General features: G+C 49.7%; 1 protein-coding gene across 2 annotated transcripts in view; it reads right to left on the bottom strand.

Annotated features, from left to right (window-relative positions):
• Window positions 1-24,499, bottom strand: part of LSP1 (lymphocyte specific protein 1) — a 48,471-nt gene that overhangs the window by 10,668 nt on the left and 13,304 nt on the right. For both annotated transcript variants that reach the window (XM_021526725.4, XM_021526726.4), the window contains exons 2-10: window positions 12,669-12,821; window positions 10,484-10,573; window positions 7,137-7,320; window positions 6,040-6,171; window positions 2,881-2,924; window positions 2,636-2,717; window positions 2,135-2,275; window positions 1,264-1,344; window positions 299-413 (exon numbers count right to left, since the gene is read on the bottom strand). In XM_021526725.4, coding sequence (XP_021382400.3) covers window positions 324-413; window positions 1,264-1,344; window positions 2,135-2,275; window positions 2,636-2,717; window positions 2,881-2,924; window positions 6,040-6,171; window positions 7,137-7,320; window positions 10,484-10,573; window positions 12,669-12,821 — 997 coding nt within the window. In that variant the 3' untranslated portion in view covers window positions 299-323. The remainder of the gene's footprint in view (window positions 1-298; window positions 414-1,263; window positions 1,345-2,134; window positions 2,276-2,635; window positions 2,718-2,880; window positions 2,925-6,039; window positions 6,172-7,136; window positions 7,321-10,483; window positions 10,574-12,668; window positions 12,822-24,499) is intronic.

The following is a 24,499-nucleotide window of genomic DNA, read 5'->3' on the forward strand; positions in this document are numbered from 1 at the left end:
AGGAAAGACAGCAGAGAGACCATTCCTTTGAACTAGCAAAGGCAAACACATCTTCACCCAAACAGCAGCAGCTAAGGGACTTGCCCTGCAGATTACACTAGCAGAGGTATCCAGCAGCATCAGAAAGGCAGAGACCAAAACAAACCCCTGCTGTGTACCCACTGTGCTCCAGCCAGACAGAGGCCCAAAGCCAGGCTCCAGCTGCTCCCATACAGCACCTTCCAACTCGCCCAAAGTGCTGCTGGCAGAGACAACCCCAGCGTGCTGCCAGAACAGAGCAGAGCCACGTCCCACCTACCTGGTTAATGAGTCCTCCAGACACACTATTGCTCTGCAGCATCGTCTATCAACACCTTCTTGTACTGGCCGTGGCCTGTTGCAACAAATTTATACTTTTTGCCAGAAGGAGTGGACTGAACAGGAGAGAAAGGAAGAGCCAAAGTCAGCATTTTTCTTTGTTAAATAGGCAGTCAAAAATCAAGTAACTGAAGCTAGAGGAGCACATGATACAGTTGCCTTGGAGACAGCCCATTCTGTACTGCCTTCTTGCCCCCTTCACACAAACTCTCTGCACAGATCCATCATCACCTTCTATAAGCAAAAGGTAACACCAAAAACCAGGATATGCAATAGGAAAGTGGATGCTATGCAGGCATTGTGAGGGAGGGCTCATCTAAGAGCCCAGACCCCCAAGCCAGGGTTGTTTTTATCCATGGCAAGACTGTGGGATTTACCAGGTACTGGCAGTTTCAACACAGGAACTGACAAGATACTTTCATCTTCCTCTCCCAGCCTAGACAGTTTAAGCAGTAGCTACTTGCTGCATTTTAGAAGACATTTCCACAAACATTCCCACAAAACCCCAGATCCATCTGCAAGCGATACAGTCTTAGGTTCAGTTCCGCTTAGTTTTGCACGTTTTGTTTACTCTCAGTGCCAAAAAGCATAACAAGAATAAAATTGCTCAAATTTGCAGTTCCATCTGAGCCTAGATGGCTGGAACTCCCAGCACATGGGCTGAGAACAACATGTTATTCAAGAGACCTTTCAGAATTAGTGGATATAAAAGTATTTTTGCCCCCATTTTCACTAGAGCTGAGCCAATAGCAATTCACTGTCAGGAAGAGCTCCTAAGCATCCAATTGCATTGACAGATACAGGCAGCCCTTGTCCCTACAGAACATTGTCTTCTCAATACTTCCAACACAGCTCTGTTCTTTGTCAGCAGCTCAAGTGCTCTCATACTCACAGACACCAACTCACCTTGATACTGCTCTCAGGTTTGGGATTCCCCTTCTGTTCCCAAAGGCTTCTTTTACTGACGATGTCTCCAGCCACGATATCCTGAGAAAATTATGATTTCATTACCCTTCACTGCTCATGCTGCTGAACACATCTTTGTTCACATCCATTTCCAACCCACACATCTGACCTCCGTTTTTTATTTATAATATCACATCTGACCTACAACAGCTGCTGCTAAAACCCATGACTGTGAAAATGTCTTCCTGTTCCCAGTAAATCCTATGTTTTCCTATCACTCTTCCACAAGAGTCTGAATTAGCTCCAAGATGTTTATTTTCTCAAGTTCATTAACTATTTAGGACATGTAAACATCAAGGCTTCTCTACCCAAAGGAATTCTGCTCTCATAAACAGACTTGCAGCCAACATATTGCAGAACCAGCCTCACCCACAACAGCCAGAAAGTGAAATCACTGAGAGCAATACAAAATACTCTCTGCATTTTCCAAGTTTATAAGATTTATCACCTTAGTACTAGATGCAACTTCATGCTTGACAACAGGAGCTCAGCCCTAGCCCCTGTAGGAAACACACACATTCTCCCCACCAGCTGATTTTATTCCCATTTCAAATCAGAGCTTCAACCAGCAACACAGAGGTTTTCCTGCATGTACCACCAAGGAACAATTGGGGATCTTGTCAGAAAAATTGAATCTCCAAGGTGCAAAGCCTTACAAACAGGATGGAAGACCTCTAATATCGAAGCCTTTGGAGCTTTTAGGCCCCACAAACAAGATGTATCAACAGGATGAACAAGGACAACGCACGTTGTGCCCAGGGACCAGTCCCTGCCTCTGGCACAAGCAAGGCAAGTCCTCCAAGGGCTGTACCTTACAGGCTGAGGGCTTCACTGCAGATTGAGCTGTGACTTCCCCAGTCTCCCAGAGGCTTTTTGTGCTGGCTACCATCATGCTCGTGGTGGGAAGGTCAAGAGAGGGCTGCCGGACAGATTTTGAAGCCTTTGTAGAGGTCTGGAAAATAAATGGAGACAGTCTGCCATCAGAGTGTGCCTCTTGATTATGTTTAACCCCAGAAGGTCCTTTGAGATAAGGGGGTGTAAAAGGAGACCTGTAAAGCCCTACTAGTTCCTGTCAGATACGCCCACTCTTTAAGCAGAGAACATGAAAAAAACAAGCACAGGACAGCTTGCTAAAGAAACCTACTTTATGCTGTGGAGGGACATACAGACAGGAGCAAGGAGTGCTCACATCCAAGGGAGGACAATTCAGCTGTCACCTCACAGATGGTAAGGCTGGGAGGCATGGTGGGGGAGCAACACCAGCAAAGAGGGTTCCTGGGAAGGTGAGGGCAGAGACAGCACAGCAACCCACCTCAATAGCCTGTGTGTACTGCTCCAGCCTGTCATCAATCTTCGACACAGGGAGAGGAGGCTGACTCTTCTTTATGCTGTTGCTGCAGAACAGAGAGGAGGATTAAGGCTCCCCCAGTGCCTCAGCCAGAAGGGAGGACTCTGAGCCATAGGCAGCCTGTCACTCCTGCCCCTCCCCACAGCAGGACCTGCTGACCACCTCCCTTTGCAGGACCTGCTTTGCCCTGAGGCCAACCCCAGAAATACCTTTTCTGTATTGAGCGGTTCAGCGACTCAGTTCTGTCCGTGATCTAAAGGGGAGGAAGAAGACAGATACTGCTTTTGTCCAGGGACCTCAGATGGATGCAGGTCACCTTAGCTGACCATTTCTTGGCCCTCATCTCTCACCCATATTTTGGTTAGAAATTACTCACTCAGCCCCCATGTTCCCCTACAGATCAGAGAGACAGTGAGCATGCCCTTTCCTCCTTCTTTCCAAGCAGGGGAAGAGCATCCCAACCAATTTCAGAGGCAAAGCAACCATGTGTAGATTGACTGACAGCTGAAACACCAAACAAGACTATTTTTTCTACTGCCTCTGGTGAAGGAGTTCTCAGACCTTTGTTTTCCTAGCCAGACACAAAAAGGGAAATGGCAAGCACAGAAAGACAAGGGGGAAAACTAGAGGCCACATCTTGCAGAAGAAAAGCCAAGCATGGGAGCAGCACAGGCATGCATTATGTCAAATTATCCACACCAGAGAAGCACACAGACAGGGCAAATCAGCCCATGGAGCCACCTCTTCATGCCAAGCCATCAGGAAAAAGTTTTGCACAAGAGGCTCCTGTGAAATAACTCCTTGGCCAAGACAGGAAGGCAAGCAAACACTTCACAACCACTGCAGGAAAGGAAAGCTCAAATGTTACTAAACCTTGTGACTCTTTCATGGCCCAGAAAACAAGCATACAGAGAAAAAAATCACCTCGAAGCCAAAGAGGGGGCTTTCTTAACACCAGCTCCCACAGAGTCAAGGAGCAGCAACCAAGCAAAAAGGAGCCTTCTCCCCCTGTAAAACTGCTGCCTGTGCCACAGGAAGCATCACCTACCAAGTCAGCAGATAAAAAACACCACTAAATGATCCTTTAAGATGCTTTCAGGATGCTGGTGCTAAATTTTAGCTAAACAGAAGACAGTGTCATATAGAGGACACATTTACCAGCTGTGCCCAGGAGCACAAGGCCCATTAGAGAACAAGCAAACAGTGCAACCCTGGCTAATAGAGATGACCTGGGGAGAGTCACTCTGCAGGGTCCCCCCACAGCAGCAGGACAGAAGCCCATCAGCCAGCTCTGTCTGCAGGGCAGGCTCTCTGCCTGCTGTCAGCTCACTCCTTTGCTTGCTGCTGCAGGAGCTGCTGCTTGCCTCTGCCATGACTTCAGAGACTTCACCTTGCTCACTGAAGGGCAGGCTGGTACCTGACAGGGCACAGCACCAACCTGAAAGGGCAATCTCATAGATCTTTGCCTCAGTTTCCCAAACACCAGCAGATGTCACTAGGAAAAAGCCTTGCCAACCCTGCCAGGGAGATGGTGTGCAGGTGCAAACCATACACAGGCATTTCTGAAAGGTTATCAGCAAGCATCAGGTTAAACACAGAGGGGCCTAGAAAAAGCTGTAAATGACAATGTACCTCAGTGTGACAGTGTAGGTAGGATCAAACTTTCACTGTGCTATTTGGAGACCACCTCCCCCCATCCCTGGCATTTCCTTGCAGTGAGAATTGTGCATTTCCCTGGTCCCAAGCACTTTCTGAAGGCCAGAAGAAACCACAGTTGCTCATTTAGCCAGCCTCAAAACTCAGGGCTCACAAGCAGCCTGTGACAAAACAGGACTGGTACAAAACTCGCCCCCCTATTTCAGCCCTGAGGCCACACTGGCCCCTCTGCACCCCAAACACCCACCACCCTACAACCCAACATCAGCCTGCCCCAGGTGTACACCCAGCCTCCACCAGCCACGTCTGACAGGGAACACAGCACTGACTGCAGAGGCTTTTGCCTTCCACTACAAGCAGGGCTTCTGCTGAGCTTCCTGAGCCAAAACACCTTCTTGGTGGCCAATGTGCTTATTAGTTCTCAGTGGTCACAGAGCCCTGCTAGCTGGGGTGTAAAGATCATCCTTCCTTTGGAAAGATTCCAAGCTCAGATTTTTCCTGAGCAGTTTTGCATCTAGCTTAGTGTGTGGGGTGAGCTCTGACATCACCACTACAAAATAGAGGGGCTGTATTTCTAAACCTTTCCCTGGGCTCATCCCAGCAGCAGCAGTTCAGCTGAGGTCGAGAAGCTATGTGTGTTTTGGGGTTGTAAAGACAGAAGGTACAGCACATTAAAGTTCCTGAAAGCATTTTCCACATTTCCCCACCAGTCCCACTTCAGGAATATGCTTTGGCTACCCCCTCCACTTTTCAAACCTGGCATTAGCACCCAGCCTGCATCCACACCCGCTCTGTCCCCCCCTCTTTTGACTATAAAATGGATTCTCCACTAAAAGCAAAATCAGATAGCTGCAAATGATGAAACCTTCCTCTTGCCATCTATTTACTGATGCAAAAGAAAGTACTCATACAATCATTCTCACTCAGGAACTATTGAGTAAGCCACAAATAGCACAAAACTAGACTCAAAAAAAAAAAAAAAAAGCAAAGGTAGTTCTAATAGCAGATTAACAGGCTGCACAGACTCCTCACTATCTCTCACTGCTACAATCAAAAAGGTTGGGGCTTACAAAGACAAAAAAACCACTCAGTACAGAAACACTTATCTGTATCTATTGTATTCAAAAGCACACACACAGAACCGAGGATTTGTAGTAAATGCAATGCAAGTCATAAGATGCAATTCAGGTGGTGTTAGTAATGGGAGTTTAACAAGAACATCAATGTAAAACCGATGTGATTGGGAAGGACACAATGCTTCAGAGATCAGAAATCCTCATTTGTTGAAACAACCTCAGTCACACACTTTATTCTAATTAAGAGAGAAATGCCACTGTTTCAGTTATTGGTGTTTTTTTCCCCCTTTGGAAGGGAAATTTCATTAAGTTCTTGAGAATTTTACTAAAGACTACACAAGTTGAAAGCACAGGTATCTCAGTATCACAATATTCCCTGGTGCTCTCAATGAACTTTAGACTTTTAGAGTGACTGCTACAGCCCCTGTCAGCTCAAGCAGGCCAAGTAGGAGGAGAGGATGACAGCCATGAAAGACGAGGCAAATTGCTCAGGTGGTTTGCCTCACTCGTAGCAGGACAGATAACGGGTCTCACACCCCTCATTGCTGCAAGCCCTGGGCAATCCTTCCCCATCATCAGCTGGGTCCTCTGTTGTGACAGCTGCCACGCATCCAGCAGGACCCCGGGAGCACAGACCTTTGTGGAGCACACTGCAGTGTGGTCAGAGCACAGCTCCTCCTCTTCCAGGCTGCCAAGGCTTGGGGCCTTCTGGCGTTTCTCTGGTGTTTCTCCTTCCTTCTCTCCATCATTTCGTCTTCTCTTCTTTTCCTGAGTGCAGAAAAAAGAACAAGCCAGGAAGTGAGTTGGTCAAACTGCTTATTATGCAACAAAAGTGATTTTTCCCGTCTCCCAGGCTTCCTGCTTTACACTAAATAAACACAAAAGCACAGAAACTTTGCATTAACATTATCTAATTTGGAAACATTCAGGAAGAAGCTCATATGTCATTTGGAAGGGAGGGCAGAAATCAGAAATTTTGCAGGTTCAGGATTCCCAAATGGTATGAAAAGGGGTTCTTGCATCAGTTATAAAGATTGCTTACCACAACTGAGATAGGAAAACATTAATTTCTCATTTAGAGGCCGAAAGGAGAGAGAGAAGCTGCCTTTAGAATAAAGGGTAACACACAGTTCAAATTCAAAAATCTTACTAGCCCCAGACAGTCAAAATCCATTTATAACAAATGATATTTGAAGCTCAGCCCCCTGACTTGCACACCACTTGAATTCCAGCTTTGTCTCTCTCTCTCTCCCCCCCCTCCCCTTAATCAGGAATTATCAGAACAATAAAAAAACCCACTCAGCTGAGGGCAATGCAAGACTAAGAGATCTATCAAGACAAAGTACTCCAAAGGTGTGATAAAGGCTGGGGAGAGAAAAACAAGCAGTATAATTTAGATTTCAGTTCTCCTGTAAAGCTACTCACTGCCCACAAAGCCACAGGAGAAATAACACTTTCTTCTCAGCATGACAGGGACATGGCAAAGCCACTACAAACTCTGGGAGCAAGCACATCCCCCTCACAAAATGGCAGGGCTGCCTGCAGTGATCACAAGAAGGCACAGCACACAGGCAAAAGTGGCACCAGCCCACGTTATGCCATGAAAGAATAGCTAATGTCTGCATGGGCTCAGCTTCCAGCAGCAGTGGTGAGCCAGGACATGGCAGAGCAGCCCCTAGCATCAGCTCTCCCATCAGTTCTCTGGAAAGAGGGTCAGCTCCTCCTGATCCCACCTCTTGCTCAGCTTGTTCCTCTTCCTCACGTTCTTGAGCCTCTTGTTCCTCCTGGCACAGCCTCTCTTCCTCTCTGATAACCATATTCTCCTCCAGGCTTTCCTGATCCAGCTGGATCTGCTCCAGTTTGACTTCAGCTTCTCTCACACCACTGTCCTCTTCTTCATAGGACTGCCTTGGAGACCTAGAGATGGGGGAGAGATCAAAGAATAAGAGCACAGTTATGAGCCTACAGATACCATGATGTACCTCACACCTCTAGAAATCCAAATTTACCACTTCCCCAAGCCTACAGCGTGCTGGGTATTCCACACCAGGGCTCACAGCCAGTTCCAGGCACCCAGATGTAACAGCAGTCACATCTCACTCCCCCCCCACTGCAAGTGTCCAAGGCTCAGCTCAACTAAGAGCTGTGGCAGAGCTGAAGGGATCTGCACATTACCAGCATCATGATGGGCAAAACCCATAGGAAAGCAGAGAAGAGCCCTCTGCTCAAACCTCTGGCAGGGGTTTGATGCAGTGCTGGCTCAATTCCTTGCCTAGCTACAGCTAAAATTCCAGGTGCACCAGCACACCCTGCAAAGATAGTTCAAACACAAATCTAATGCTGCCCCCATGGCTCCCAGCATTAATTCAACATGGGGCACCAAACAGCCCTTCTCTGCTTAAACTCATCTTCCACATTAACAGAGTCTCTTGCTGCAGGAGAGCCCAACCAGCAGCACATGAGCATGCTTCTCAAGCTGAAGCTGAACTCTAGGGAAAGGCTGCAGAGCCACTTTCCTAGAATCATTCCATGGGCAAAGCACAGCGCGTCACAAGCAATGCTGCATTGACACTTGGTCCCAAGCCTCAGTTCTGCCACTGGAAAGAATTACACCTCCACTCACATCACTCATCTCATAGCCCAGCAAAACAAAGGAGCTCCAAAGCAAATGGGGTCACCCCTGGCTTAGGGGTTTAAAAACCACAGTGGGTTTGGTCCAAGAGAATTGCTCCAGGTCTCCAAGGCTGAAAGAGGCAATCCAAGAGTATGTTTATGCCATCAGCTTTGCAAGAGCAGAGCAGCCCATGCCTTTGGGCACAGGGACACAGGAGTACATAACCCCAGAACTCTGACTAGCTCACAGCCACACACCAAGCTGTTATTGCCATCTTTCTTTCCCCAGCCAAAAGAGCTTTCTCCTTCCACCCAGTTCTTAGAAAATCGCCTGGCTTGAGAGAGCAGGGCTAGAGAGCTGGCTAGCAGGCAGCTGCCAAAGGGCAAGGCTGACTCACTGCTCCTCCCTCAACAGGCAGCACCAAAACACAAAAACAAGTTCCAACAAGACCTTTCCACCCACCTCTCTGCTGCTGGGAAGGCAGCTCACAGGTCAGCCCCCATCCAGCCCTCCACATTGACCACATGGGGAAAAAGATGATGCATATGCTGGCTCACTTGACTTGTTTCTCATCATCCTCTCACGAAGAGCAAACATGCTCTGAAGGCCCAGGAAGCTAGCAGCTCTCCACCAGGATGCCAGCAATATCTCCAGCTCAGGTACAAGCTCATATTAAAAATTAAAGCCAGCAAACAGAGTGCAGCCCATAGGATGCCTTTCACACCACAGCAATGCTGTATGGGAGGCAGCTAGGCTGGCACAGCTTCACCTTCTTACACACAGCTAATAGCATGGATCTCCCACCTCAAAGAGAAGAACCAGGACCAAAGAGAAAACATGCCTTAGCACCAAGGCTCTCAGGATGCAGGACCTGGTTTAGCTCCATCCAGCAGAGAGCAGCTATCTCCGTCCACTCATTCACCACTTAAACCCCAGTTGGGAAAGCCTGACCACAGCACTGCTCGTCCCAGCACGGGGCACCACAGGCAGACACACAACCTACCTGTGCTCACAGCATGCTCCAAGCTCGCCCTTTGGATGAGGCAGGTCCCAGGAGCTGCTGCAAGGACCTTACAGGGCACAGCCCCTGCTGTGAGGACAAGCCCAGCCTTTACAAAAAGCCTGCCCCCAGCAAGCCCACAGAGTCTGAACTCCTTCAGGTGCCTCTCCCAACCAGCCCTTAGCCAAACAGCCTCCACCTCCTGCTCCTGCTTTTAAAGTACCACCTCTCACTGATGGGCTTCACCTGTCATGAACACCACCCTCCCTTCCCACTACAGGAGAAACACAAGCATCACATAAAAACCCAACTAGAAAGACCTGGGGAGGATAGTGTTAATTCCAACTAATTCTCTTTTAAAGGCCAAGAGGGAAAAGCAGTGGTCTTTCTTTCCAGAAAAGCTCTTTGCAAGGGGGGCTGGAAAAAGAGGCAGCAAACCAAAAAGCAGATGATTTCTAATTGCTCCCACAGGTGTTATAATTACATTGTGCTGCGCCTTGGAGGTGCTTGAGAAGAGTTTGTGGGGTCAGGGCTGCAAAGGTACAGCTTGCAACATGGTTTAGCCACAACATTTGGAGAAAAGTAACAAAACTTTGAGCTCATTTTTATTTATTCAGCAGTAAATATTAATCTTAAGCATTTTTTCAGTCACAGAATAGTTTGGGTTGGAAAGAACTTTTAAAGGTCATCTAGTCCAATCTCTCTGAAATAAGCAGGAACCTTTTCAATCAAATCAGGTTTCTCAGAGCCCTATCCAACCTGACCTTGAATGTTTCCAGGGAAGGGACATCTACCACCTCTCTGTGCAAAGAATTCTTCATTGTAAAGAAGAGGCTACGTCAAAAATTCCCTACAAAATCAAGCTGCCAAGAGAGCTGAGTCACAGAGTTCATGTGCAGGTAGACAGTATCCAAGGGAAATGGTTAAGGCAGGAGTTTGATTTAGTTCTGTAAGGGAGGAGTGATGGGAGGGCTCTCAGGGCTCTTTGCTGCCTGTTTTTCCCTCCTCAGAGAGGAGTCAGGCACAAGGTGGGCTGGGGCCATAACACCCACTATGCTGACATGAGCCAGGAAGCAGCAGTAACTTAGAACAGCTTTTTAGGCTGGCCTGGATTATGTAAGAGACCGTTTCAGCCCCTGCAGCAGCTCAGGTGGCTTAAATCTGCTGTTGTCACTCCTCCAAACCCAGGAGTCCTGGCAGGCTGCCACTGCTTGGAGCACAAAGCTCAATCCAAACATCCCCAAAGCTTGGGGCTGTCCCTGGGCCATTCCCTGCTAGCCCAAATGGCAGGCAGAGAGCATCTGTCCCAGTGGTGTGCGCCTGTTCTGTTCTGCTGATGCTCTGGACTCTGGCCTCCTTCTTACACATACTAGACTTGCCCTGGGCTTGGTCACCACTCCTCAGGGACAGTCCTTCTGCTGGGGACATGGGTACCCCTCCCCTTGGCTCATCTGTGTCCTACTCACCTCTGCTTGCGCTGCTCGAGCTTCTGGGACCAGTCACTGAACCCCTCATCTTCCTCCAGCTCCGAAGTCCCAGATGGCTTGAAGTCATAGCTGAAACACAGCAAGAAGGAAAATTAGCATGAAGGGTAAGCAAAAAGGCCTAAAGCTGGCCTGAAAGAGCCACAGACTGACACAGTCCTTCTCCTTTCAGTTATTCCATTTATTCTTCTCTGGGTGAGCTGTACTGTTGAAGATAGCCATGGGAAAATCATTGCAGTATCTGTGTCCCTGGCCACAAATGTGTGCTCAGGCTAACAGAAAAGCTCCCAGGGAGCAAAGGAGACTGGCTGAATGCTGTCAGAAAACTGCTTCCCTGTGTCCCTCTGCAAACCCAATCCAAGGAGAAGCACAAAGCCAGCACAGCCCCATCATCACCACTTCAGCTGATGTGCATCCCTCTGGCTCCCAAGAACAATCCTGTCTTTCCTGCAAACCCTCTGTCCTCCTGACTATTTCTGGTTTTCTTTAGTGGGGATAAGGGAGAACAGGAGGTTCATTCTGTCCCTTTGGAGCAAGGAAATGCAAGGGTGGGTTTGAACTAAGGGGAGTGACATGGACAGGACGAGTCCCAGCGTGGGAAGAGCCACAGGAAGGAGGGGGCAGGATTTACACAGGAGAGAATGAAGCTTTTCAGAAGATTAATAGCCAGGGCTGACCCTGGCTGCATGAGCAAGCCCAGGTGGCTGTCAGCAGCTGTAAACAAAACCAGGGAATGGCCAAAGAAGAAGAAACATCCTTGTGGTTGAGCCTGGCCCAGCAGGCTTTGGCATCACGGAGCAGGGAGCAAAACCCTTCATTTTAGGAGTTGTCCTTGTCATTGCCCTCTTCAGCACTCAATTAAATTTGGGCTATGCCAATGGTCCTGTGGGGCCAGCAGCATGGCTGTGCCCATGCCAACAGGACTGGAGCCTGCAAGCTGGGTCACTGGGGCTGCAACAACCAGCAAAGCAGAGACCAGAGATCTCATCTGCCATTTTAAATACCTTTTCAAATTATTTCCTAGCCCCTACATGAAGGGGGCATTTGGAAATGACTATTATTACTTTCCAGACCTTCCCTTTGCAGACTGAAGCAGCTCTGTCTGCAGAATATCACTGTGTGTATTTCCACAAAACTTTGTGAAGGTGTTTTGCAATGCTATTAAAAAAAAATCCTGAATTATTTTGGAAGTATCTTGGCAAAAATAATCTTTTAATGAAAAAATAAAAGGTTTTCATAAATAACTTTTGCTTTTTTTGCAGTAAAATTAAGATGTTGCTTCTCTGTGACTATAACTCCAAATCCTGCCACTACTTTTCCATTGTGTTCAACAGATTTAGAAACAAGTTGAACACATAAATAGTGGTAAGACTGAGTACTTTGAGACAAGAATTTGGCAATTCAGAGTGCAGACTAGTTTTTCTGCTAGCCCCAGTGCTGCACGGCATCTGGACTGCTGAAACATGGAAATGGGGAAGCTGCAGTAGGATGTGGTGTGGGATGCTGGGGATGTCATCCTATCCCTTCTCCAGGTGTTTCCTTTCTGACAGCAGAGATCTCAGCACCTCCATAAATGCCCCCTGAGCTATTTCCATGTAGGACTTGCCCCATTAAAATACAAAGTTAATTTTAACCCTTGGAGCTGTAAACTGCACCAGCTCAGGTGCTGCTCCATGGTTCCCACTGCCAAGGAAGGAATGGGAAGCCCATCCAGGACAGGTGATTGCTTGCACTGTGATCTGCCTGGGATTATGCATCACCTCCTTGGGCATGTTTGTCTGTGCACGTATCAGGAAACTCCATTACTTTTAGTGTAGGATGACTCCCAAGTTGAAATTTAACCAAGCACTGAAATCACAGGCAATGGGGACTCCCTACCAGAGCCCAGCCTGACCCAAGCTGTCCCAGTGTAAACTCTCAGGGCAGTAAAACCCCCAGCCTCCAGCCAAGACAACTATCAAAGCAGGACTTGTGGGGTTCCCTGCCCAAAGAAGAAAGAACTCTATTTGCTAGTGTGTGCTAAATCCCCCAGCCCAAACCTATCAGAGAACTTCCCCATCTTCCCCAAACCACCCCAAACAACGGGGGCACACGCTCAGTGGCTGCAGGAGGGGTTTGCAGGAAGGAAAGCGTCTGTTGCTGAAGGATTTGTCCCTGGGTATCTTACTGGTTTTCCTGTGCCAGGGCCGCGCTCTCCGAGCAGGGGCCGGTGCCATTCAGGCTCTCTTCCGCCTGCGAGCGCAGCTGCTTCTCGCGCTCCCGCCGCCGCCGCTCTCTCGCCGCCTCCTCCTCATCCTCCACGCTCCACTGTGCTGTCAGCCTGCCAAGCCAGAGGGAAAACCCATCTTTAATGCCATCAGGCAGTCCTGTGAAACCCGGTAACAGTGCTCTGAGGTGTCTGTGCTCCCCCCAGCAAGCAGGAGCCTTCTGCAGAGGAGTGCTCCCACCATGAGCGGTGATGCTCCAAGCGGCATCCTCACCTCCATCAGCACAGCTTCCAGTGGGACTGACTGATGGGCAAGGACAAGGTGGGACACAGGGACTGGGAGAGGGGTGCAGGAGAGCCTGCAAGTCTCTAGAAGGAAGATGTGGTACATACCCTCTTCCCACCTGCCTGTGGGCTGAAGCCCACTGGACAGCACCATTCCCTGCAAAAACAGCTTTGCACCCCCGCTTTGGAAGGGTTTGTAAATGGTCCTGCAATGCTGCAAGGTGCCTGAAGGGTTTGTAAAGGGTATTGCAGTGCTGCAAGATATCCAACACCCTCATCTCAAGCTTTGGTCCACAGAGGGCAAGATATGTACCCTGGGGATGAGTTTCCTTAGGCAGCTGAGCTGCTCCTGCCTGACCAGGAGCCAAGGAAACAGCGGCCAATGGCAGCACCTAGGTCCTGCCTGGCTTCCTATCAACCCTGCGGAGAAGAAAAACCTGCCCTGGCTTCTCCCAGACATCTCAGCTGCTGGACAATAATGCCTCTGTGAGCTGAACAGCCTCTTGCATCCCCAAGGAAGTGATAAGGCAGGTGCCACATTCCTTCTCTGGTGATAACGCCAGTCCAGTGGCTCCCCACGTAGGATCGGCTCCTGCTCCACTGGCAGCAGCAGTGAGATTCAGGCAGAAAGGGATGTGCCATGGGGTGGCCTCCAGTCACCCAAAGGGCCTGTGATGGCAGCTGGAGCTGGGCAGGTCTGACTGTGGTACGTAGGGCTGATGCTAGTGCAGATGCCTCCTCACCCCACTCACCCCTGGCTCAGCCAGGTCCAAAGCAGACACAAAATCTGTTTCCCCTGGCATTTTCAAGCCTGTTTACAGAAATGTCTTTCAGGAAGGCACACACATGGGAGCTGGGAAGTCCATCTCCCACCAGCAGCAGGACCCAGACCAATCTGCACTTCCCCACCTGAGGCACACCTTGAGGACCACAGTCCTCTTAGGATGAACCTGCACAATGGGAGATACAGTGCAACATTATTCAGATTGGAAGAAATAGCCAGTGGAAAGGGAAATGGGGGAAAAAAACAAACAGAAATGCCTTAGTTGAGACGTGTTTCAGCATGGTTTGAGTGAATGAGGGGCAGGTTTCAGCTGGCCCCAGGAGTGTCAGTCTGCCAGCCTGCCCAGCTTTGCCCTCAGTCTGGACTATGAAGCATGTGAGAGAGCCTCACTTCACCATGGGTCTCACCAAAGAGCTGTTTTCTTCTGAAGTTCAGGGCAGATACCTCCCTATCCCAGCAATGAGGGAGGAAAAAAGCCCATTGGGAGTAATTGATGAAAAACATAGCCTTTCGAATTACACTGTGAACCTTGTTACCCTTTCCAGGGAAGACTCACTCACAGCCTATTTTACTCTGCAGTGTGAGCAGGACTGTTGAGCTCAGCCCCAGTAGCATCCCTTTGCACAGTGGTGCCATCACCACCACCCTGTCAGGAAGCTGGGGATGACTCCACATAACTGCCCTCCCAAAATCCCAGCTGCCCCAAGGCAGCAAAGCCAGGTTGTGAGCCCATGAAGAAAGGCTGCCCATGCCTGCTGTACCCACAGGGCAGCAGGGAACAAAGCAGACCCCAGGACTAGCCCAAGAGAACGCTCCACTGCTGAGCAGTTACTGCCTGCCTTATTTTGGGTGGGGTCCTTCTGCAAGCACCAAATTCAGCTCTTTCCCTTTTTACCCCTTCATCGCCCCTTGCCAACTGGGTCTCCATGAGGAACAAAGCAGACCCAGACCCGAGCCTGAGCTCCCCTCCTCCCTTCCCTACTCATCCCACACTCCTATTTATTATTTTTCCTCAGGTTCCCATAGAAACCCTTGTCTGTGGACCTGGCAGAAAGCCACCATGTTGTTGTTTTTTTTTTTTTTAATATATAAATGAAGTCATTCATTAAACTCTGCCATGATCTCCCTCCCTTGTGCGACAGCTCCAGATAGTCTCCAATTTGGAAAGGCTCTTAACCCCCTCTCGCCCATATCGCCCCAGTTATGGAAAGCAAAGTCCATGTTTATGGCAGAGAAAGTTAGATTTTTATTAAAATCTTTCACTCCTTCCTCCAGTTCCTTGGGAAGCTGCTGCAGAGGTGGTGCTCCATCAACACCCCCAGCTTGGCCAGGGTGCTCTGGAGGGCGGGGGGTGGGGGGGTCCCTTCTGAACCACATGAGCTTTCCACACTGTGAGAGCAACACTGGTTGGCAGCCCTCTCCCTTTCCCAGTTGGATGTGACTAACTCTCTCCCCATGACCTCACCGGCTCGCTATTCTGTCCCTGCATCCTTCGAACAGGCTGAGGACAGAGCCGGGGGCGACCGTTCTGGGGAGAAGGATTTTTCTGCAAAAGCAGAGAAATAACTTTCCCAGCTCCCCTTGCCTCAGAGCAATCCAGCTTTGCCACAGAGCAATCCCAGCTTCCAGGTTGCCTGTGCTGGGATGTGCCTCAGACACTCTGCACATCCTGGGGGGCTGCGATGCTGGGAGCACCATGGCTCTGCTCAGCAGAAAGGGCTGCAGATGAAGCCCCCACAGATTCAAAGATACCAGCACACTCCAGCAAACACCTGAACTGAATTTATTTTCAGATTCTGAGCTCTCTGTCATGCTCAAACAGGCTGGTAGGGGAGTGAGGTTTAATAAGTGATGCGTTGGGGTTCAGTAATCACACTGACAAGCAGAGGAAAAAGGATGATTACTTTTGGACTGACCTAGCAGCACAAATATTTATCTTTAGTGAAAAACAAACAAAACAAAATTAAGCAAAAAAAACACAAGCAAATGAGAAACTAAGCATTGCCAAAGTCCTTGTGTTTGGGTCAGCTACAGGGTTTATTGGACCCCAGACAAAATGTGCCATTTCAGTTTGGACAAGCACAAGTGTGAGCAGGGGGTCAGCTGTTAAATTGCCTTTTGAAGCAAAAAGGTGGAAAGATTTAATTTCCAAATGGTTCCATTTACTAAAACGGGGCCATGGTCTCCCATTTGCTCTAATTGTTCACAACCGCATTCAGTAACTCAACGTGCTCAGCTCACAGTGGTATTTCACAACCGTCTTTCCCAATCCTAGAAATAATTACCCAGTGCTTCAGGATCAGGCTGATCCCATGTATCTTTTCCAGCCAGCCCTGCCCCAGATTCGTCCCAGGCTGCGGAAATTTGGGGATAAAGCAGACTCACAGCTGCCAGTGGGACCAAGAGTTCTCAACTTCATTTCACCCATCACAGGATGGGGAAATGGAAAGCAAGACTTGAAGCTTGAGGAGCTGCAAGATGAGCTACAGCATGCTACACTCCTGAATCCAGCCACCTGCCTTTATAAAATCCCTCCACAGAGGGATTTTCATGCAATGTGAAAGGAAATTCACCCCGTTAAACAGACTTTAGTGTGACTGGAGAAGGGAGGAGAAAAGGCAGAGAGACCTCAGTGGCCCAAGTAGCCCAGAGGTGTGGCAAGATTTGCTCCAGCAAAAGCTCATCACAGGGCCGGGTCATTTCTCTTACACAGTCCCTACATCTCTGCCAACAGCTTTTGGATGTCTTGGTTGAGCCAAACACGCTTTGTGGAATGGGCTTCTCCCTTCCTGAGGACATCCTGCAGCTGTAAGGATGAGCTGAGAGCACCTTGGTTCAGCCGTGCCCACGGAGACACCGCCTGCCAAACATTGGGGATGCTTCGATTTCTGCTCTGACAGGCCAGCTGCCTGTTTCAGATCCAGCTCTTGACCTCACCTCCCTCTGGACCCCCAGCCAAGGAAGAGGCTTTATTTCTGTTTGCACTACAGAACACCTCTTCCTGCAGCACAGCAGTACAGGCACCCACACTCTGCCACATGGCCACAAACACCCGCTCCAGACGAGCCAGCATGGCTGGGAAGGTCACGTTTCCTTTGGGCAATTCCTCACCGGCACTTGAGGAGATTTTAATATTCAGGCAAGGGAAATTTCTGGCAGCAGATGAGCTGTGTTTAAGGGAAACTCTGCAGACTCAAGGAGTCTTTTGCATGGTTGACGGCTCAAAGGAAGCTTTGCTGGCCCAAACCCAACCTTCAGCACTAAAGCTAATTCCAGAAAGGAAAATCAAATGCCTCCCAGAGGCTTTGGGCTTTTGCAGACCAGAAAACTCAGGAACCCTCTACCAACACACTGGACATTCCTGTCTCCTGAGCTCACCGGGGGAGCAGGCCAGGAGTGTGTTGGCTTTGGTTGCCACCTCTGTTGAATAGGTTGTCTCCACAAAGCCTGGCACAAGAGGGAAGAGGTTTTGGGAACAGGATTTAGGAAGAGCCAGGTGCAACTCCAGAAGATACATTACCCCTTCACCTGTGAAAAATACAGGGTCCACCACAGCTGGAAATATCTCCTGGGAGCCAGGGGGCTGCATGAATTAGAGAAGAATTGGGAAGAGCAGCCATCCCATCTCCATCCTGTTGAGGTCTGGGGAAAGGGAGATGCCAGAAACCAGTGCAAGGGACCTTCCCCTTCTATGCAATCCACTGCAGCCTGCATTGCCCTGTCCCAGTGCCAGATACAACACCAGTGCAGAATATGGCCTAGGACCATCAACAAGTTCATCTGCTGCTGAGCAGAGCTGCCAGGCTTTATTTTATATTACATTTATCACACATTTACGAAGGGCCCTAACTGCTGGCAGAAGAAGTGCAGCTCACCCTGTCACACGACAGGGAAGAGGACGTCCTCTGAAGACTACAACTCCCTCACCCACTTGACCTTCTGCCAATAAATTAATCACTTATTAGTGGCATATAATGGCTCTGTGTGACTGAGTCAAGTATGCTGAAATACACAGATAATGCTTCCACTCATGTCATTCAGGACCACTGGTGTCAGGCCACCACAGGAGTCATGGGTTTCCATGCCTTAGGAGTAATGTGGCTGGACAGCAAAGATTACAGCTGGGTCATCATCCCACTGCATAAGGAACGGGGTGAAGATAGCAGAACAATACAGGGAGACTGAGAAAATAAATAAAATCAAGAATTATTATGTCACATCCTGAAGTTTATTTTAGCCTTGCCTCAGGAGAGTTATTCTAGCCCCAAAACAGCAGCGTGTCAGTCAAAGGCAGCCGGAGATACTCCAAAAGCCTCTCCCTCCCATACATTCATGTAATTCCTCAGCTGCATTGCTCCGTTCAGAGTCCACGCTACAGAGTTTGAACAAGGGGGGCAGGGGGAGAGGAAAAAACGCATCTATGTGCTTCACCCTCAGCCTTTTTCTCATACCAAGATTCCCCACCCCGCACGTAGCTGTGCAGTCTCCCCATTTCTCCTATAAATCACGGGTCACCTTCAGGATGTGAACAGCAGGATGGAGCTGCTTCATACCCAGGAGTGGCCACAGAGCCCATCTCCACCTCCTGCTAGAACTGGGGCTGTGGAAAGGCACAGCACGTACGGGGGGGATAAGGACACACCCAAGGCAGCTGAACAGAATATGATACATCCTAAACTTTCATCAAACAGAATAGAAGGAAAACCACATTTAGCATCGCCGAGAGAACTAGCTCCCTTTTAAAAATAAAAGCAACTCTTCTTTTTTTAAACAGATCCTGGATTTCCTCCATACCAGCACATCCCTTTTTTGCCCTGAGAAGGATATGCAGATGTACAGCCACACATCACATGGGCCACGTATAAAACTCTGCCTAGTTTAGCCTTCGTTCAATCCCCTGTAAAGATTGACCTGTCACTGTGGCATGACAAGCGGGGAAAGCCCCAGGATGGTAATTTACTGCTTCCACAGGCAAAACAAGACACACTTGAGAAAGCTGGTGGCAAATGGCAGGAGCAGACCCCAGAGATGAAAGCAGGGCTGGTCCTTCATCATGAGCTTCATCTGTCCCCTCCTGCCACTCGCAGGACTGTGGCTTCAACAAGGTGCATGGAATGCTCCACACTTCCAGATGCCATAGGTGATGCACAGCCACTCACAGAGGCATGAGGCAACCAGTGGGAACAACTGTTTCTTTTTATTATTATTGATTTTAATCCCGGCAGGCAGGATCCAAACGAATCGCCTCCGAGATGATGAATTGCACCCTCAGGACCGTGGGTCCTTAGCACAGATAGGCTGGTACAGTAATGCATCAACATCACCGGCCAGGAATTTGGCAGGGAGGAGGAAAAGGCTGGAGCCTGAGCCCTCCCAGCACTGCATTCAGTAGGTGTGAGAAATCAGTGCTGGGTACGACCTCGAACCATGGCCCTTTCTCACGGTCTCTCCATCTCAGCCCTAAGGTTCAAGGAATTGGAGAGTTTTTCTACAGGGCAGGAAGTCTGGGCTCTGTTTTTGCAAGGGAGAATCATGTCAGAGGAGAAAACAGACTTGCCAAAGAGATGCAGACTGTCTTATCCAGCCTTTATTTTATTTTTCTCCTCCTTAAGAGGGAAGCAAGACTCCACAGCCTCCCTGCCTTGGCTACAGTCAGCCAGCATCCTTGATGCACCCCTGCTGGAAAACAAGTCCGAGCCTCGGAAGGTGAGCAGTTGCCTTATCCCCGCTTCAAGGCGGGATTAAGAGCGAGATGTGTATCAGCGCGGTGGTTTTTACAGCACAGCTGGCCTGGCCCTCGCTTTGCAGCCCTGGGGCCGAGGCGGTCCCCCAGCAGCAGGAGGGAGCCGTGGCTGAGGCTGGCAGGAGCCGTGAGAACGCTGCTCCGCTCCCGGGACACGGGCGGCTCTCCCGGCGCGGCCGCGGCTGGGAGCGGGGCGGCAGCAGGAGCAGTCAGCAGCGAGCCCTCGCTCCCTGCCGCGCCAGGGCAGAGCCTCTTCGTGGGAAAAAAGAGTCTGCCCCAAAATACCGCTCCCAAAAGCCTGCGCTTGAGGGCACGGCACCCCAGCTTCTTGCTGGGGCACTCGGCAGCCACAGCTGCCCTTTGCGCACCATAGAGATGGTGCTGATGCTATTTGATGCTCCATGGAAAGAGTTGGAAATGCAGGGAGAAAGAGAAATCAAAAAAAAAAAAAAAAACCAAAACTGGAATCTGTCTGAAAATCAAATGCTATCCCAGCTGCAAGGTCTCAGGCCTGACCTTCTCCAACCAGTGCCCTTCTATATGAACCACACTCAGATACACATGGTGGTCCTTCTCCACACCATCAGAGGATGTCAATAACCTGTGGTTGCAGCCCTGATGGGCTCAAAGGCTCACACAGCTTCCCAAAATTTCCATGGGCTCAAAGTTCAGGCCCTGAACATCCAATTGCTTCAGAACAGGTAAAAATCTGGGTCAGGCCAGGCTAAAGGCAAACAAAACCCATGCACTGGTTTCTGGGAAAGGTCAGTGGTAGGTGGAATTTTGACAAAACAAACCCCAGGGCTGGAAAAAATCTGGGAGTGGATCCACAGAGTACTCAGAGGGGACAGATGAGCTGTTTGAACTGGAGAGAAAGGATGAGCTGTTATCTTTGGGTGAAAGCTGAGGGTGGGCAACCCACAAGACACCCAGAGAGGAACTTACCCACCACACACTGGCTTAGCCCTTACCCTCAGCTTGCCCCACAGCTCAGCTGGGCTGCAAATCCCCAGCTTCCTCCTGGGTTGCAGAATATGGTGGCATCACTCTGCAAGCAGCTGGCACCACAGAAGGCACTCTGGGATGTGGAAATCCCCCAGGCATGCCATCAGCCAGGCCCAAAGGGCTCTCCTGGATGCTCCTCCCTGCCAGCAGCCTCTGCTCATGTCTCCCTTTGCATCCACCCTCTGTTTGTGGGGTCCACAAAGGTGCCCATCTGTTCTGCCCTGACCACAGCTATGGGCCACAGAGGGATAAGAAAAAAAAAAAAATCCACTAATAAAAGCAGCAAAATAGGGAAGATCCAAGAAGGGAAGCACCATTGGCTCCTTATGACACATTGAGGTAGCATTGCAAAGCATGAATCCCACTGATGAAGGCCCGGTGTCCCCCGTGTCCCCATGCAGGTATCCCTCCCTCTTCTTCCCACACAACAGCTCTGCTACTGGCACATTCCTACACATTTCAGTTTCCCCATCATTCCCTAAAGAGCTGCCCAGCTTCTTCACAGCAAGAATTCCTTTCTCCCTACACCTATCTAGGAGCCAGGGAGTTGAAGCAAAGTGGTGCTGCAATAGCCCCTGGAGGCAGCAGTTATCTCCCAGGCAACAAACTGTGCCCAAACCATGTTCTGGCATCAACCACACACTCCCCCACCCCACAAAAAATGTTCTTCCCCTTCAAAGCACCATCCAGCCCTCCCAAGTGCTTCAAGCTCCTTGTTCCCAGCTCAGCACTCAGGAGGTCAAGACAAAAATACTGGAGTAGCATCTTCCCTGCTGAGACACATCCTGGCAAGCTTCAGGAAACATCAAATGCAGGCAGAAAGGAAGGCATCCCACAGAGCTGGGCAGAGCCCCCATATCCTGATCAAACTGAATATTACACCCACAACACGCAGTTCGGGGAATTTTAAAGCTACCCCTGGTGCTGAGAAAATCCAAGCATCACCAAGAGCATTGCTTGAAAATGCAGTAACGCATTGTAGGGGCCCTGCAGGTGCCTCATGGGTGCCAGGATAGAGTGCTGTAGGTGGCAAGCACCTCATCACATATAGCAGGCCAAAACACAGCACTGTGCAAGATTCATTTCAGATCTCGTATTCTGGCTTCCCATGTTAATGGCTCCACAGACGATAACAAAGCAAAAATCCCATCCTACAGAGTAAATAATTAGCTCTATCCCATGGTCAAATTTTCTGACTTGTTTTCATCCCCTGAGCTTTTTCATCCTCAAGATTCAGCCCCCTTTTCCCACAGGATTATTTGTATTTCAAACTCCATGGCACTGCAGAGACGTACAATTAGAGACACTGGTTTATCTGTTGCTCGTGCAGCAGCCATGCTCTGAAGCCCCTCTTCTGGACCAGGTCCTCGTTGTGCTGGGAAGCAAAGGGGTGTTGTAGCATGTAAGAACACTGTCCTTTCTCCCCAGGAACAGAACACAGCTCACTTCTTAGTGGCACTCCAGATTCAGCTACATGCCAGATTAAAAAGACAAGAGCAGCAGTGCTTCCACTCACATCCATATGCCCACACACAACATCCCAGGGCACCACGTCCCAGCCAGGCACCAGAGCCCAGCGTGGGGACACCACTGCAGCAAGCCACCACAGCACCCAGTGTGAGCAGTGTCAGCCACCAGGCCCAACAATCCAGTTCCAAGGAGCAGCACAGCTGCTTTACAGAGAGGCTGATTTGTAGGTCAATTAAACAGCCATATTCTTTTGTGAAACACTTCAGGCTCGATAAATAGAGGGAGAGTAAAATTCCAGGAGGAGCAGATAATGAACTGAATGAATCGACATGACAGGTGCTGGATCCCTATCTTATTTATAGGAATTCATTAGAAGGATAAGGAGAAAGAGATCGTGATAACAAGATAAAGTGGCTCATGTTTGGAGAGGACTTTAGAAAAATACAAAGCCTTGTGGGCCTGTGGGGGATCATCGCTGTAAGCTTGCTACAAAGGGAAAAATATTTCCCTGGTGATATCCTGATAGAGAAACTATGCTGGACAAGGGGAGTGCCTGGGCACACGGGCCAAAGCAGGGAAGGTAGATAGCCCGGCAATTGCCCATTCTTCTCATACCTTTCCCAGGCAATTACTCAGCCCCTCGTGCTCTGCAGTTGCAAGGCCTAACCCTGGGCTCTTTTCAGCCTCCAGCTTTTCACATGTCAATGGAAGGTCCCTGCCTGCACCTTCTGCAAAGCCACTGAGGAAGAAGGAGGGCTAATTTTTCCAGCCCACCTCCTGGCTGGGCAGAGGTGAAAGATGTTTCTGTGAGTGCTGGCTCAGTGCTTCAGCCTCCAGGTGTCTCCAACGTGTCCTAGTGATCCCAAGCACACCAAACCACTCCAGAGCACTGCGTGCAATAAGCCTGACAACAGTCAGTGGAAAAGCCATTTCATGCAAATCTGACTCCTGGGACTGATATTCAGGTGATGCTTCACCCATGGGCCCCTTTGTCTAAAATGCTGGGGTTTTGTATCAAGCACAAGGCAGGATGCTTAAAGCATTGAGACTCAGCTCTTCAACCCAAAATCCACAAGCCTTACACCAATTTCAGCTCAGGAACCCTTAACCCAGCTGTTGGACAGCTGGCAAGCAGCTCCTGTAGCTGAGCAATGCTCAGAGAAGGTAATTCCCTGGTTATCCCCGCTGTCGCCCTGCAGCAGGAGCAGCCAGGTAAATCCTGACACCACACTGATATCCCCAGTGCTCATGAATATGGCTCTGAGCAGCTGTTTCCACTGCCTGCTCCAGCTCCCCAAAGCACTCAGACACACCAGAATAGCCCAGGCCCTGCACAGTGTAACCACTCTGTGGCAGTCACCTTGGGACAGCAAAAAGCAGAGCACAGCAATCTTGACAGCAACTTATCTTCAAGCCAGGAGCCTCGGGCCATTCACTAAGGAAGCTCCTTCCTGCAGCCAAGGTGGCAGGACTTGCAGAGCCAGCCCCACAGCTGATCTCAGGAACTCCAGGAGAACAATACAGCTGCAAAATAGGCTATGGAGGAGCGTATGGAGCAGATCCTGCCTGTTCCACTGTTGAATCCAGTGAGCATAAGTGAGGCTTTTTGTGAGCAAACCATGGAAATCCCTCACACCCTGCTCCACTCCTCATCTGTAAAGCAGGACTGGAAAACACAGCCACAAAGCTAAACCACAATCAGGTTAGGTGTAATAACCCCACTCAGGAAACTTGTCACCTTGTAAAAAAGTCCCTTTGAGTCTCTGGGACACCAAAAGTCCCTTATCCAAAGCAGAAGGAACTTGGAGATGTCACTCAGGACAGGAAAACACCCTGGTTTAGGCTGTGCTGAAGACAGTTCTTTGGACACCTCTTTTCTCTGCATGAAGCACATGTGCTTTCCCTTGCTCCCCGCAATCTGTCACCCTGCAAAATAAATTGCTACCCAGCTGCAAGCAGGCAATTCCCACCCCAGTTCATTTGCCTGGCCCTCTTCAGTACCAGCTGGTCCCAAATCTGAGCTCCTCTTTGACTTCTGCACAGCCACAGAGGTTTCCCTACCCGTCACAAGCTGCCGGCAAAGCCCTGCTCTGAAACAGGGACGTGTAACTCAGATCCCAGTCCCCCTGGGCCGAGACCAGGGAATGGGTCCAACAGGCCAAACAAAAGATGCACCGAGAGGAGTCAGCTTCTCCTGCCCATTTTCCACCCCAGGGGCCTGTGCAACCAATGGGAGCTTTCTGCCAACTTCCCTGGGTCCAGAAGGGCAGAAAGTGGCAAGGACTGGATGGGCTGTAGGCACCCATTTATCTTCCAAGGCAAGAAACTTATTGAGAGATGAGGTTTAGAGGCTGCATTAGGAATGAAAGACATCCCAAACTGACTGGAAAATACCTGGTGAAATAAACCCCATCAGGCCATCCTCCACATCTCAGCTGGAAACCAGCAGTCACAGTGAGCACAAGGGAGCCAAAGGCACCCAGGAGGCAGAATGTGAGTCCAGCA

This window comes from Lonchura striata, chromosome 5, assembly GCF_050655825.1.
Source record: "Lonchura striata isolate lonStrDom1 chromosome 5, ASM5065582v1, whole genome shotgun sequence".
Classification (NCBI taxonomy): Eukaryota; Metazoa; Chordata; class Aves; order Passeriformes; family Estrildidae; genus Lonchura; species Lonchura striata.